General features: G+C 36.7%; 1 protein-coding gene across 1 annotated transcript; it reads left to right on the top strand.

The window, feature by feature from the left end:
* Nucleotides 1-3,802: 3,802 nt before the first annotated feature.
* Nucleotides 3,803-15,982, top strand: LOC104623736 (nipped-B-like protein; the record flags this gene model as incomplete). Its single annotated transcript, XM_010290905.1, has 6 exons — nucleotides 3,803-3,951; nucleotides 6,647-6,812; nucleotides 7,966-8,096; nucleotides 12,815-12,914; nucleotides 14,571-14,722; nucleotides 15,786-15,982. Coding segments are annotated over exons 1-6 (810 nt in total), but the record flags the coding sequence as incomplete, so codon positions are not given.
* Between the last annotated feature and the right edge of the window lie 561 nt (nucleotides 15,983-16,543).

The following is a 16,543-nucleotide window of genomic DNA, read 5'->3' as shown; positions in this document are numbered from 1 at the left end:
CTGCAAACTTGCTGAGGGTGCCCTTGATCCAGGGGGTAGGCCTTTCTGACCTTAGGAACACCTCCAGTGTAGCTGGACTGGCCTTCCACATCTAGAGCCTCATACATGTTGTACAGAGGGATCTGGGGAGGTGAGGTGGGCAAGGAGGATGTTCACATGCCGCCCCAAGCATGGACTTGCCTCCATTTGCTCCTTTCCTTTAAACTACTGCCTTCAGCCTGGCAGGGGGAGATTACAGGACCCTCTTGATCTTGTGTTTTTTTCTAGTGGCTGTTCCCGCTTCTGTCTCTGGGAGGACATAGTATGGTTCCATGAGTCCATCTCTTTCTCAGACTCCCTGATGCTCTTTAATCTTTCTACTTCCTCTCGTAGCTCAATCAGGCTGAGCAGGTCATCCACCTGGTCACACCTACACACAGCTGTTCTTGCTGCTGCCATCAGTTACCAGTGAGAGGCTCTGGCACTCTCTGCCACCTGAGACTTGGATGGTTGCGTGTTTCTATAGGAGCTTTCTCTGGATTGCCATACCCATTCTGGCAACTGCAGAGGACGTAGCTTTCCGCCAGGTGGATGCTATAGCTAAGCTCCTCCTGAGAGGGTGAAGACCCCCAACTGAACTCAACTATTGAGCTGGTAGGGCCACTACGCTCTGTTGGCAGCGTTCCTGGTCGCTAGTGCTCCCTAGGCTGCTTTTTATAGGTGTGGGGGTGAGCTGCCATTTCTCTGGCAACTCCCAGGTCTCCTCAGTGTGTCCTGCTAGAGCTGCCAGCTCCTGGCGGGTCTGTCTGTTGCCCTGGTGTTTCCCTGCCTCAGGCAAACCCCCTTGTGCCAAGATCTGCCACTCTGGTATCTTGTCTTGAGCTGTCACTTTTTTTTCCCTAACTACTTGATATTTTGAATTCCCTTAATGAGTGAGTTTAGTAATGTTCTCAGTGACATCAAATTTGCGTTCTAGTTTCACTGCACCTCAGTCTCTACTTCTGGAATTAAATCCCACCTTGTTTGCTAGTTGTATAACAGATGCAGTTTTGCTCTCAACACAACAGATGCAATGTTTGGACCCAGATATTCCTATGTGGTTTGTTCATATTTTGTTTGTTGTATAAACTAACCCCATCATTTAATTCCATCAGTCCCTCTTTGTATTTTTACTCTCTTCTGTTTACGCACATCGTTATATTTACAAAAACTTCCTAGTTTAAGATACAGACTTCTTGAATCATTGTGCTTTGTTCCCAGCTGGTGCAGGCAACCACATCCTGTCTGTTCTGTAACATCTGTATGATCCATCTTTCAAAGTAATGGTGTTGCTTATCTATGCTACTACTCCTAATGGAAGGCTATGCCAGAAAGTGGCAGCTCTGATGGTGAGAAGCTCGTTTCTGATTTTCTTCTTGCTTGCATTCATGGCACACATTTATTGTTGTGTTAGCATTGCCCTGTAACATTCTTCCTTTGTAACCTTCTTTGACTGCCTTAGAGAGAGGAACTACCTCCCCTCTTGACCTTTGTTTTGTTAGCTAAACTAACCAATCTCTTCTACTCTTCTCTTAGAAAACTTACTCTTCCCCTGACCCTCCTAGTTCTCTGCACTTGTTTCACTCTCACATCTGGATCTTGCCAGTTTGTGTTTCTTATCATGTATCTGTGGAGATGTTTCCGAATTTAAGTGTCTGGTTTTGGAGGAATTTTTCCCATTGAATATCTGTATAATTTAACTATTGTGGCAGTAATACCAGGAAAGAACTTACATTAGTAGTGACTGCCTCTCATGTTTACAGCTTTCTGAGGCGATCAGGAAAGGAAAGTGAACAGATTCCCCTCCCCGTTGTTTTTCTGTTACATACAGGATTTGCAATAATACTGACTAGTGACATGGCCTTAATCAGCTTCAATGCACTTTCAGTCAGGAGAGGAGAGATCATCAGACATGACCTTTTTCTTGTATATACAACTTATGTGTGAAAGGTGTTCTTTAACTACTTACCCTTCAATGAAAACTTTTAGAATTAAAGATTGTTAGTTCTTGTCGGTTTGCTGTTGCAGACTCATTGTGGAAAAGTTAGGTCCTTTTCTTTTTTCTTTAAGAATTGCTTATTTATGGAACTAAGAAACCACTGAAATTCTGTGTATATTGGTATTTGTTTCAGGTAAAGAAACTCCAGTATTGAGTAGTATTTGAAACTGCTCTGGATGTTTGAAGGCTGTTTTCTCCTGGATTAAAAAAAACCCCAAACACAACCACCCACACAGCATGTCTATCTGTAGCAGTTTCCTTAACTAGATTTCTGTACCTGTAATGTACTATATTTTTAATAAATAAATGTAATTTAGTGGTGGGAATGAGCCTGTAGCAGGTGCAGCAAAGGAAGTCAATTTGTTGTCAGTTCTGTTTAACCTCAGTGTTGGGTGGGGTTTTTTTGTGTGTTGGTTGTGTCATCCTGTCTTGTGCCACCCCCCACCCCCCAAGAATTCAGTTGTGTGTAGATAGGGAAAGGTTGAAAAGTTAACTTCAGCTGTTTGTGAAAACTTTGAGCGGGAAAAAGACTTATAACATTCAGTTTCCTTGTCTTGCTTGGAATCTGTACATATGTATTAGCAGCGGTGTCCTATATATTGTCATTGGTGTGGCAGAAGATAGAATGATATAAAAATTACTAAGGAAATGATAGTGGTCTTTTGGTTTAAGTGTCTTGTATATGTAACTTGCAAAAATGTTGGCTTGTAAAGTAAGTGTAAGCAAATCACAATTTCAGAATCTTCAGTAGACAACATAAATGCTGACAGAAGAAATCTTTTTACTATTTCACAAACTTAACACAGGAGCCTTTCTATAATAGGTAAATGTATGTATATCAAATTCATTGTCTTGATTTTGTTTATCTTCAGAAAATATCATGCTCAATTTTTGTCATTTCATTAGTATAACAATAGTGGATTGTAATGTGTGATCTTTGTAAATTTTTGTTGTTTTGGAGCTGCAGTTGAAATTATTGCAATGATTTTTTGGGGGGAGGGGTTGGTGGTGGTTTGGGTTTTTGTTGTGTTTTTTTAAATAGTGTGGACTTCCTTACAGTTGGGACCTTTATAGTTAGTGAAAACTGGATGAACAAATTCCTTTTCAGTAGTTGAATATAAACTGTGCTGTTTTACAGGAAATAAACTAGTTCAGTGGTGACTAAACCTTTTCTTTTTGTCAAGTGGATGAAACAGTTCCTGGTAGTAGTTTGACTGGAGAGTGTTTAATATTGAAGAGATATTTTCAGATCAATTTTTAAATAGCTACTACTTTTAAAATATACTAAGATTTGTTTTTGTAATTTTGTTTACTACTTGACTTTTGCATCTGTAAATTATTCCTTTTGTTTTTGATAGCTTATTATATGAAAAATATCTCCTTCTCCAAAACTGGGAAGTGAATATAGCAGCTAATTACTGAAACTGGTTATGGATTCAGTGCTGTTCACTGCAGTATGAACCAGTGGAAGTTTTGTTACCAGTTTTTGAGTTGGTACTGTATAACCTGAGAAAATTTTCTTTTGATTGCCTTATCTTGCATCTTTTTTGTGAAGGGCTCTGCTGCTGAGACCAAAAGCTTGCCTTTTGATTGCTTAATGCCATTTGATATTTAAATTCTACATTGTTCTACCCACTTTTGACAAAATTTACTTATTATGCAGCTGAGGTTATGGTCTGTGTTTCATTTATGTTATTGAATTTAAAATTTTTTTAAGTAAAACGAGAATTTTAATTTGGTTTTATGGTTTGTTTTTTTTTGTGTATGTGTGTTTTGTTTGCTTGTTTTAGTGCTTGGGAGATGGGAAGTAATGATAGCTGGCACCTGAACTAAAATATCTGTGTAGGCGCTACCATCCCAGAACTTCAGGATGAATGGGGATATGCCTCATGTTCCCATCACTACTCTTGCAGGGATTGCTAGTCTTACAGACCGTAAGTACTCTTCTTTTTTTTTGTCTTTGCTATGTTCCCTTCTACCTCTCCAGTAAATACCTGCATTTTCAAAATACTAAAAATAGTTTCATTTTTCAAGTTCTTAAAAGTAAATCTGTTCAAAATCAAATTTGGTATTAAAAATGTTAATTTTGTCATTGCTTGAATTTTAAAAATATATTCAAACAAAATATGCTAATTTAAACATGGAACAAAATGAAATATAGGTTAAAAAAACCCCTTAAGTAAACCTAAAACATAAAATATAGGAATTCATTGTTTGTTTGGAATATCATTCAATAACATATCTGGGTACCTCATAAATAAAGAACAACATATAAATGATAAAACACTTATCTAAAATATACATCTCATCATCTTCACTGAAGAGAGAGAGAGAAGATTGATGTTCAGCTAGAGAGACTTGTGGAATATGCTGAATATACTTGAAACCTAGTTCCTTAGTTTTGGACAAAGTACACAAATGTTGCTCTAATTAACAGGTGCAAAGAATGGCTGCTAGAATGGTAATAAGCAGCTGAACCTATGAGGCTTCTTTCTTGGCTGTTCAGCCTACAAAAGGAGCAGATGAGGTGTGTGTGCTGTCTTTAAATACATCAGGAAGACAAAATTCAAGGAAAGGAAAAGAACTATTTACATTAAAAGCTGATACTGGCACAAAACCAGATGATTATAATCTGGCCAAAAATAAGTTTCTAGTGGAAACTAAGAGGAGATTTATCATTACCGTAATGAGGTCCTAGAACAACCATTCCAATAAGAGAAGTTGGGACAAAGATGCATCTTGTTTATAAAGCATAAGTAAGAGTTTATAGCTTGGTTGTCTGAGGATAATTGGACTCAGTGACCCAAGTGCTTCTTCTGAGCTCTTGTTTTTATTATTATACTGTTGAAATTTGGAGACTTTCCAAGAGACACTGAAAGTATATACCCAGCAATTGAATTTAATTGCTAACAGTAAAAAAAGCAGATGTATTAGAGGGGGAAAAAACCCACTTCTTCATGTCTTTCTGATATCCTGAAATATCAAATTAGAAGATGCTGCTTATATATTTATATGTGTATATATATCTGTCATTATCTGTGTCTAATAATGGGCCATCAGGATGCAAATCATAAGTTTCTGGGCTAGGTTGGTTTTCCAGCCCTAAGTATTTGCAGGTAAGGTTCTAAAGAGGTCAAAATACTTAATTGGTAGAAGTCATTGGTCAGACTCCTGGTGCAAGAGTTTCTTGAAACATTGAACTACCTTTGGTGGGATTAGCCCTTGTGTTAGGTGCATTTGCTTCTTTATCTGTTGTATTTATCTAATGTTTAGAAACTCGGGAGTAGATGAAAGAGAGCTTGTCACTGCTTCACCTTATTTCTCTCTGTGTGAAAAGAAGGTACTGGAATGGACAAGTCCTGTTGCCCTAAAAACATGGAGGACGTGATGACTAGAGGCAATAGACTAGGCTCAGTTAACTAGCTGAATTTATACTGTTTTAATAAATATGTTTTGCTGATCTTGGTAATTTTTCCAAGTTTCAAGGCACATTCAAGGTAATCTAATGCAAGTAATGAAAGCTAGCTATTTTAATATATTATAGTCTTTTATTTGAATTGCAGTTTATTTCTAAATAAAGTAATTATATACATTGTATAGGGGGGAAAAAAACCCCCAATTTCAAAATATAAAAGAGCCAAAAGAGTATATTTCACAGTTGTTTTTTTCTGAAGCTATTTCTATTGTAATCAGCCTGGGAACTTGAAGTCAGAGTCAGCTTGTTTTCATGGACTCATGAAAGTGACTTTCTTATGTAGCAGGCTTTTTGACCTTTTCTGGCTTACTCTTGTCTCTGTAGCCCTGCCAAATCATCTGGTCAAGGCTTCTTATTTGGTACACTTCCTTGTTATGCCTGTAGACCTAAGAATACCCTCTGAAAGTATAGTATGCTCGTTTATAATCTGATTGAAATATTGTGATAGGTGTTTTCACTAAACAAATCTTTTTACCAATATATGTGAATAGGTATATTGACTGAATTGACATTTTAGTCATCATTCCAACCAACGATACTAGCCTTTTCTTGAGAAGATTACTTACATAAAAATGAATACAACAGGAGAAGAAAAAACTGATAATTTCATTAGTGACTTAAATTGGTTGTTGGGTTGTTTAGGGTTTTTTCTTTGTTCTTTTTTTTTTGTTTTTATCTACCCTCACTATACAAAGTGGGAACACTAATTAAATATGATGGACAGAGTAGAAAACTTACAGTATATGATCAGTGCACTTATAGTACTGCATGCAGCTAAAAGGATTTTGCATTTCTTTCCTTCAATGCTTTCAGCTCCAAGAGAAAGCTGCCATAACATTAAATAGCTTAATATTCTGGAATGTTTAAAAGTATGTTTTTATTCATAATACTTGCCTTAGCACAGTTAAATATTTACAATAATATAGTAATATAACTTTTATGGACTTGACTGCATTACTTTGTTTAAAACAGAGTCCAGCCTTTGTGTGTGTGTGTTCATGATTAAAAAAAAAAATCCAGAAATCTTCCCTATATTTCAAATGTAGTTGTCAGGTTTTCTTTCTTAATCACATGAGGGAGTAAGAAGGTGTCCATCTTTGTATGCTTGTGTTTCATGAAACGATTCTGAACTCCTTTCTGTTTTCTGATAACAGTTTTGAACCAGCTGCCTCTTCCATCACCTTTACCTGCTACAACAACAAAAAGCCTTCTTTTCAATGGGCGGATAGCTGAAGAGGTGAACTGCCTTCTGGCTTGCAGGGATGAAAATCTGGTTTCACAGCTTGTCCACAGTCTCAATCAGGTGTCAACAGATCACATGTATGTATTTTGAACTTCAACTATATCAGGTCACCATCCTTATTCCTTGAAATTAAAATGAACTGAATTGAGAAGGGTGTTGTGAGAATCTGAAAGTTAGAACGTGCAGGTTTTTTATTAGGCTAGTTTAGCAGATTACTGCTGTATGGGAGTCAATTGTTTCAGTCAATCAGAATGTTAGTAATTGTCCAACAGCACTTATGCATAACTATTTTTTTAAAAAAAATAATAGATCTGCTGCTTGTTCCATTCTTGCTAGTTAGGAGTGCAAACTTTATGGTATTGATTGTGCAATAGTCACTTGTGTCCCACTTCAGTTAATAATGCATGTAGACAAATTATATACCCAGTATTACACCAAAAAGATACTTTTTTGAGACACTCATGTAAGACCCATGTCAGTTCTGATTAGGTGTTAAACTTAAATAATTTAAGTATTGAACCAGCAAGTATGCTAACATATTCTCTTTTTGTTAATATATATTTTGTTTTTTCATTTTTTCCTGGTGTCCTTTGAATTGTCTTATGTTGACAGCCCTTTTTCCTGCATGTTCCAATCAATTATTTTGAACAAATGGAAGTAGCTTTTAAAAGTCCTCAAAGCAAACAATAAGTGAAAGCACATATGCATTTATAGAAAATCCATTACATTTTTGATGGTTTGAAGGGAATCCTGTGATGTCAAAGATATGCCAATCTTCTTTTTTAAAATAAAAGATTCTCAAAGTGTCGGGCTGCAACCTGAATGTTTATACATTCACACATATTTTCACTCCTACAATAATACTTTCTTGATGTTATGCCAAAGCGTTCTTTTATGGAGAAGATCACAATACAAAAGTAGGCATAAGAAACTTTTTATAATAGTCTGAAACTGACAACCATGTATATATAAGTGCTTATTAACAGAAAATAATTTCGAAGGCTAGTAGGAATACCTCTTCTTCCATTCCTTAAACAAGAGAGGAAAAAAAAAATAGAGGCAGGGAACAGTGCTTTGCAGACTTGTTTTTGTCTGTATTTTGACAGTAAATTGGTTGGTTGGTTGGTTGGTTGGTTTGATGTTTTTTTTGTTTTTTTTTAAACTTGACTCCTAGTTTCTTATATTTGAAAATGCATTTGCCACTTTATTTGCTTACTTTCACAATTCCAGAGAATTGAAAGATAACCTTGGCAGTGATGATCCAGAGGGAGATATACCAGTCTTGCTGCAGGCTATCCTGGCAAGGAATCCTAATGTTTTCAGGGAGAAAAGCATGCAAAACAGATATGGAGTACAAAGCGGTAAGGATTTTTCATTATTTATTGATCGTGTTTTATGTTGTTCTGTAAGTTTAGGGGACTGATACTAACTCCATATATGGAACACAACTGCAATATTTATGCCTTGCCTTATATTTGATAGTGATATAAAGCTATATATCTTGACATCTTCTAAGGAGTGATTGTATTGGTATAAGCATGGAAGTAAACTCTACCGGGAATTTTGTAAAAAATAATGTTTAATTTCACTACAAAGTTTAATTTCTAGGATGAGTGATTGGATTTTATTTTAAAGTAATTTTATTTGATTTTCTTTATGACTAGGTTCATATATTTGTCTTGGTAAATAATTGAAGTTGGGAAAATATGCCTTGATCTTACTGAAAATCTGTATGATTATAGTGTATCATTGTAGTGGTAGTTCTTAATAGTTTTGGGGTAAGGAATAAGGTTGAATGAACCATACTTAACAGCTCTTCCCTGCTGTTCCTCTTCTCAGCAATTTGTGATGTCCTACAGATTTTACTGTTTTAACAGCTAATTCTTTTCTGAGGTTTAGTGAGATATACTGCTGGATAGCAAAGATGGAGAAGGGGAGAGACCAAGCAAAGAATTAATCAGACAGATTCTACTTGTATATCTGGAGACTCTTTCATTTGGACCTGAAATATTTTCTTTAAATACTAAACTGTGAAATGAGTAGGAGAATTTCCAGAGTTTTCACAGTATGAGGATAAAGCTTTGCTTTTAATCTTTAAGCTAGATGCTGGCAAACTGTGGTAGCCACCTTAGCTGTTAATACATCCCATTCAGATCTCCAAAGCCGAAGGAGGCTATACTGATGTGTTCTGGCAGCAAAGTTTGGGTTTTCTTCTGCTTTCTGAACAGATTTTTGTAATCTCTGTAGAGTCATGATTTGTAGAACAATTGGGGATTTGCTAGAGATCTTATGTAATGCATTTTGCCAGCTAGAAGAATGAAATTTAGGCTCTTTTCTAGTATTTCATTGCTTCTGCTTTCCTTACTGTCTTTCTTCTGAATATTGTCCTTCTGCCTTCTGTTGAGTCCAGCATGTGGTGAAGTCAGTGCTGGGTACTCTGACCCAATATTTGTAATGCACAGAATTGAGAAGGAACAAAGGCAGTGGGGGCCCCCTGTCTATTTACTCAGCCTGGGGTGGGCCTCTGCACCATGATCCCTTGAGTGTCAGTTCCAGTGTTAGTATGGACAAACTGAACTCTAATTTCTCCCAGCCTTTTTTTCTAACGCAAGAACAGAAGGACCACCTGGATAAAGAATTACATTAAACGTGGAATAAAATTCTTGGTTCAGTACAATTTGTCAGGAAATAAAGGCATCTTCAGAAAGCTAAATACTATGTTTTGAATACTTGTGAATATAAGGTAAAGCACAAGCAGAATTCTGTGCTGATGTTTTTTTCCAAGGTCATATTTATTTGTAGCTCAACACTAAGTTTAGAGCGAGAATTGGTTTTAGTTATGATAAACAAATAGTGCAAGAAAGATTGTATTATGTGGACACTTTTTTTGCTTTGTGTCCTGGGTGCTCACCCACCCCTCCCCTCCACCTCCACCCCCAAAAAATTGCTGGCATATTTTGTTTCAGGTAATGTAGCAGCAGTGTTCAAACTCTTCTTCCCTGTCTTTTGATAATAGTCCCATTGTTGAAACAGTCTTCATACAGATTAGATTTTTAGTTAGATTTTTCAGACTGTTTTCTATTACTAGGTTGTCTGAACAGACTGAGTCACGTCACCATACGGCATCAGGCCTAACTATGTACAAGGGCAGCATGTGAATTTTATTTTAGACCTTTTTCATCAGATGACAGAGGAAGTTCTTGGTGCCATCTTTCAACTACATCTGTCTTGCATCTTATAGTGTATGAGTGAAGTGGATTTCTTTATAATTATTTATTTAAAATTGAGATATTATTTAGTTTAATTTTTCATAATAATTTTTTTCGCTTTTCCCTCTCAACACTTTGGCTTTGCCTTTCAGCAGATATGTGTTGGAAGATCAGCTAAAATAATGTATTGCAGTAGGTTAGTATTCATAGCATAGCTTAGGGTGCAGAAAGGACTTAAAATTCACTTTATTTACCACAACGTGTGCTTTTTTGACGATTAAAATCTTATGCATCTTTCCATAAACGTCAATTACTTAGATAATTTTTTTCATTTATACAAGAACTCAAGTGCACATGTGCCTGTAAAAGGGAAAAACTTTGTAGACGTACACTTTCAATAAGAGCGTATATTTAACTGAAAAATCACCTCTTGGTGAGCAGTCCTAGCTTAAGCGTGCATGATGCTGTAATACAGTTTAATCATACAATTCTTTTCTGTGATCTTGAGCTGTGTTTTTACGTAGTGCATTCTTTTGCATTTAGTAGGAGTGCTAAAATGGATTTATGCATATCACTTTTTTCCAAGCAAAAAAAAATAAGACTGGGACTATGTGTTAAGGAAACTCATTCTAGGAATGTTATTACTAGGATGATGTTTTCTCAAAACTGAACATTACCAACAATCAAAATTAAAGTTGCATTTAAAAGAAATTCTGAAGTATTTTAAGGTATGGAAATGCACAGTGGAGCCATAAATTGCTACTTAGTGATATGACAACAATGTAAAAAAATGTATAAGAAGATATTTTAGTGTTAATGGCCACGGACTAATTTCAGCTCCTTTTTAGACTAAACGTTTGGGGCTTATTTTTACTCCTTCCTCATTACATCCTTACTAGGCAGACTTGTTATCTGTCTGGAAACTTTGGAGACACTGTTGTGGTGGTGGTTTTTTGTTGTTGTTCTTGTGGTTGGTTGTTTGGGGTTTTGGGGTTTTTTTTTGGGGGGGGGGGTGAGGAGGGGTTGTGTTGGTTTTGTTTGTTTGTTTAAGTTCTCTAGATTGTCCCCCCCATGTTGGCTCCCCCCAACAGAGATAGAGAGGTGAGAACTGTTTGTCACAGAATAAGTTTCAGGGTTTTTTAAATGGCATTAAAAAAATAATTCATTTATATATTTTCCATCATTCTTTTAAACCAAAAACTACTGCATCTGTGGTTCAAAATGTGTTTTAAATTTAGGGAGGAGAAAACAAATAGATATATTTTTTTAAAGTATTTTAAAAGTGCAGTCTTTGCTGTAAGCATAAAATGAAACTTTGTCTGTATAGTTCATACTCATATGGGCACATTCTGTCAGCTTTCTGTACATGAATGTTAAGGATTAGTAGTTTGACTAACTACTACCTAGCTGTGGTGAGAGTGGCTATGAGAGGTGAGCGGGCAGTGGGCAATGCTGGGTGCTGCCTCCAACACAAACCCCTTGGAGTTTCCTCCTCACTTGCCTCTGTGTGAGGCAACCGGTGTCCATTTAAACAAATTTTGCAGGAGTTGAGGAGTCCCCTTCTGTTACTTGGGACAATGAAATGTCCTCTGTATTGAAGTATGGAGGTCTCGGATTTTTTTTTTTTTTTTTAGCACAACATGGAACTTTCACTCCTGCTCTGGGCTAGTTTGCCTGTGCTAATGTACTTGGAATGCAGCACTTCGTACCTACTGGGAGGTAGTAACTGGCTGCATTCCTGGGGGATTATCCCATCTCTTCTCTGCTGGGGAGAGGGGAAGAAAAAAGAGGGTGACAGGGCTTGTGTGAATATTGCAGTAATTGAAGTTGGTGATACTAATTCAAGGATTGATGTCTTCCCAAACACTCTGGATTGGGGACTACTGTCAGCCTTCTATCTAACCTTTGGTTTAAAATATTTGCATTACTGATGTGCTTTTACTCACAGCTGTGGATCACTTGCTGTGCCTTCCCAAGCTGCAGTGTGCACATGAATTCTGATGCTGTTTTAGCTGCAAAGACATTCAATTCTGTCATTAAAATCACCTGGTTAAAAGTCATATAAGTTTTTGTGTACCTGCACCACTTCAACTTCCAGTGTCATGTGGTTAGGAAATTCTTTATATCTGTATCGAAGAGAGGAAATAAAAGTCTTAAATTCTCCCTAATAAAGATGCGAGTGAGTTTCAAGCACATTGGTACTTGTGGCTTGCCATCTAGTACAACTCCTGAATTTCCAAAGCATGACTGTAGGAATCTACAGGCGGGATATTGGTGGTTCTTTGCAATTGAAAATATTTCAGCACCTTCTTTGTTAACATTCCTTATAAGCGTGGTGGAGGTAGAATAGAAAGCTTTTGTCCTTGGGTAGAAAGGAAGCACTAAAGCATTATGGGAGCAGAGAGAACATCTTGCACTGTTCAGCCTGAGATGATTGTTTGCTGTACTTATTCTATGAATGGGAGATATGTTTTCTGTGTTCTTCTGATTTGTTGTGAAGTTTCCAAATCTTTTACTTATTGGCACAATGAGTACTGTACACACCAGTCTGGGGAGCAGAGTATACATCCTGTTATAAAATGTTTTTATTTCCTAGCAGGTTTTTGGCTAAGGAACAGAGGAAGGAACTACAGTTGATATTTATAATTGAATTAATACTGCTTTAGGTAACTCTTTTTATGTCATGGTGTAAAATGGACATCTTACATGGAATCGATCTTTTTTTAATATTTTCTAACAGTTGTAGGTAAAAGATGTTAATGTCTGTAAAGTTTATTAATCTCTGTATATAATAATTTTTGAAATGAGATTGATTCATTGATTAAAAAGGAAATGCATGTAAAGTAATGCTGCTATCTTCTTCTTAATAGGCATGATGATGTCACAGTTTAATATTTCTCAGAATTCCATGCGAGGTAGTCCTGCATCTTCCAATTATCAACAAACCACTATCTCACATAGCCCTTCCAGGTAATGCTTTCTTTTAAATGGGGTGGGAGGGGCAGCGAACTGCAAATTCTTCTTACAGTGACAGTCAATTCTTGTTGCAAGTATGTGAAAGGAAGATGATCAGTGTCAGGACAAATTTTGCATTTGTCTGACAGCAGGGTGAGTTTCTTCAGCTGGCAAAGAAACATCTTTTTGTTAGTGAGTTAATCTTTGTATTCTGACTAGTCATGATTCCCTGTACTCTCTCCCTCCCATAATTTTGGCAAACTTTCTTTCCTGCTTAAGGAATCCCCCTGCCTCCTGCCACCCCTCCAGCTGTTCTCTACCTGTGGCAGAGGCTGAGACTGGTGGCAGGAGGATAGGAGAGAAGAGGCCGTGTGTTCCGGCATGCGTAACAGGACCAGTGTGACAGGAGGGTGGGAAAGAAGGCTTGTAAAAGCATGGAGTACTGCTGTAACAGTTATACAAAAGGCTGCTCAGAGGATAGGCCCAGTAGTTTGGCCAGTCTTCCAGCATCTTACTCATCAACTTTCTGGTTCTTTTTCAAACTTTGAGTGTCAGCAAGTAACATGTAACTATAATAAACCATGACACCAGGCCTTTGTTAATATAATAAAGTACTCTGGACTAGAGGAAAGAGTTCTGCATGTAGTTTCAACCCAGTTACTGGGCTATAACAGATTTCATCTCCAGTTTTTAGATATCATTATTAAAATAAACTTATTTAACTTCAACTTAGTGTAATTGTTTTGGCAAATGAAATGCTCTGTACCTGCACAAAAACCTGTACACGTTTTTACTTTTATATCTAAAAGTGATATTGAAGAAGTTTGGGTTTTTTTAATTGTGAATATTACAATGTACTAAGTCTTCTCGAAATCCTTGCAAAATCTTTGTGTTATATACTTTGCTATTTCTTTCTATGAAAACTTACCTTCATAGAGTTGCTATCTAGAACTGAGGGTTGTGAAAGCATGTATTGTACTTTCTGAAGTATTTATTTGGTTTATTTTTATTTTGAAAAGTTCATATAAGAATGTAAGTTATAAAGTACATGTATTATTGTCACAAGCCTATTTTACTTTTATGGCTTCCTATCTTTAGGATGAGTCTAAGATAAAGCCAGTGAAAGAATAAGTTGTATTCAGTGGACTTTGGGTCAGGTTCTACCTAACTAACTGCCTATCACATTCCTATATCTTGGCAGTATAGTTCTGTTAGATTAAGTTCTTTGAAATCTTACTGGAAAAATCATATTTAGAGTAGATGGCTCCTTGTTAATACTAGCGAGCTAGTTGTTATATGATAATTAAACCTTAGCTGTCACTTTCATTCAAACTTCTAGGACTAACTTTTAGAAATTGCATTTCTTGTTTTAGTAGCTCTGCAGATCTTATTTTGATAAATATTTGTGTCATTGTTTCCTTTCTCTAGGTGGAGGTCTTATGAATGCTTTTTATTCTATTCTTTACTGTGGCTCACTCTTAAGTAATAATTGAAGTTGGGAAGGTATCAATAGCTTAAAATAATGCTTTTGAAGGGGTTTCTTGATTGTGCTGGAATTTTGTCTCTTACAGAAGTTATAATGTTCCAAAGGTATAATATTCCAAAAGAAATAATAAATTTGTCTAGATTTCCTTTTCCAAGATTTTAAAACATTTTTTATTTTATTTTTAGCCGGTTTGTGCCACCACAGACAAGTTCTGGTAACAGATTTTTGGCACAACAGAATAGTCCAGTGCCTAGTCCATATGCTCCTCAAAGTCCTGCAGGATACATGCCATATTCACATCCTCCAAATTATACACCACATCCTCAGATGCAGCAAGGTAAGTCTGTGATGTTAATTTTATTCTCCTGTCTCATGTCAGCTTTACCTTCATGTGCATGTTTCATAGCGCTCTAATTTCTTTGAAGGAGAAAAATCTTTGAGTTGATAGGGAAATTTTTGTGTATGTTTAAGCTTTGCTTTCCTGACTGTACATCGTGGTAGTATATACTTTTATTTAAAAAAAAAAAAAGAGAGAGAGAGAGAGAAGAAATAGTAAAACAGTAAAACACATGTTCATGTTACACTGCTCCTCTCCTATGTACACCCATTTTGCATAGTTGTCACTTATACATGACAATAGAAAAATCAAAACAAACCAAAAACTTTTATTTGTTAGCTATTGCGATCATTTATCTTTACTAGCGAAAACCTAATTTTTGCCAGTGTAATGTAAGTTTTGCTGCCAGCTTATTTAGCCTTACCAAACCTTTGTAGTGTAGACTAGACTAAGTTGGATAGAATTATGCTCAAGGTATGCAGTATCTGGCAAAGATGACCTTCAGAGAATGAATGGATTTCTTTGTTCTTCCCTTTTCTAAAAACAACCTTAGACAACATGAACAGTTAAGTATCTAGGTTTTTTTTTTTTTTTTTGTGGTAAGTAGAATTCTCACTGGATTCTTTTAAACCATCTGTTCTTAAAGTTTAGCAATGTGCTTAGAATTTAAATAGTTGTTCTGTATGTAATGTTGTGTATCTCATTAATACCTTGGAAGTTACTAAAGGTAGTGAATACAAATTATATAGAGGAAAATAAAGTTTTCTGTAACCTATAAGAATATAATACTGACTGTAATTAGAATAGATGTGGAGAGAAGCTTGACTAATGTCTACATGGAATTTAGGTTTTAAATCCTCTTGAAAATTCAAATCTTAGATATATAATTTTATTCAAGGTATTTGTGGCAAAAGGATTCAATCAAGACAGTTGGATTCTTGTTCAGATTCCAGACCTCTTGCATCCAACTCATCCACTGTTATGGTGTTTTCTGTGAAATCTCTTAAAGTTAACAACTGTGTGAATATATGAGTATAGTTATTTATATTTTTTTGTATTTCAGCTTCAGTATCCAGTCCCATTGTCACAGCTGGGATAAGGAATCTCCATGAAAATAAAGTTTCAAGTCAGTTGTCTGGAAATTCAGCTAATCATCATGCTGATAATTCTAGACATGGCTCAAATGAAGACTACCTACAGATGGTGCACAGGCTAAGTAGTGATGTATGTTCAGATTACTATCCATTATTGATTTTTCAGGTAGGCAGCGATGAAGCTGCAACGAGAAGTGCAAGGGCAGTCAAGAGACACTTCAGCGCCTTTGGGACGACTAGTTAAGGGATCAGGAGGACAAATAGTGTTCTCCACCAAAAAGGTGTCGGGATCAATAGCCCAGCTCAAGTGCATCTACACCAATGCATGCAGCATGGGCAACAAACAGGAGGAGCTGGAAGCCATTGTGCAGCAAGAAAACTATGATATAGTTGCAGTCACAGAAAGATGGTGGGATGACTCGCAGAACTTGGATGGCTATAAGCTCTTCAGAAGGAATAGGCAAGGAAGGAGAGGCGGTGGGGTGGCTCTGTATGTTAGGGAGTGTTTTGACTGTCAGAAATAGTGTGGCCAGCAGGAGTAGGGAAGTGATTGTACCCCGTACTCGGCCCTGGTGAGGCCGCACCTTGAATACTGTGTTCACTTTTGGGCCCCTCACTACAAGAAGGATGTTGAGGTGCTGGAGCGTGTCCAGAGAAGGGCAATGAAGCTGGTGAGGGGTCTGGAGCACAAGTCTTATGAGGAGCAGCTGAGGGAACTGGGGTTGTT

This window comes from Phaethon lepturus, unplaced genomic scaffold (assembly GCF_000687285.1).
Source record: "Phaethon lepturus isolate BGI_N335 unplaced genomic scaffold, ASM68728v1 scaffold19197, whole genome shotgun sequence".
NCBI classification, from domain to species: domain Eukaryota; kingdom Metazoa; phylum Chordata; class Aves; order Phaethontiformes; family Phaethontidae; genus Phaethon; species Phaethon lepturus.
This window is presented reverse-complemented; position numbering and strand designations above follow the sequence as displayed.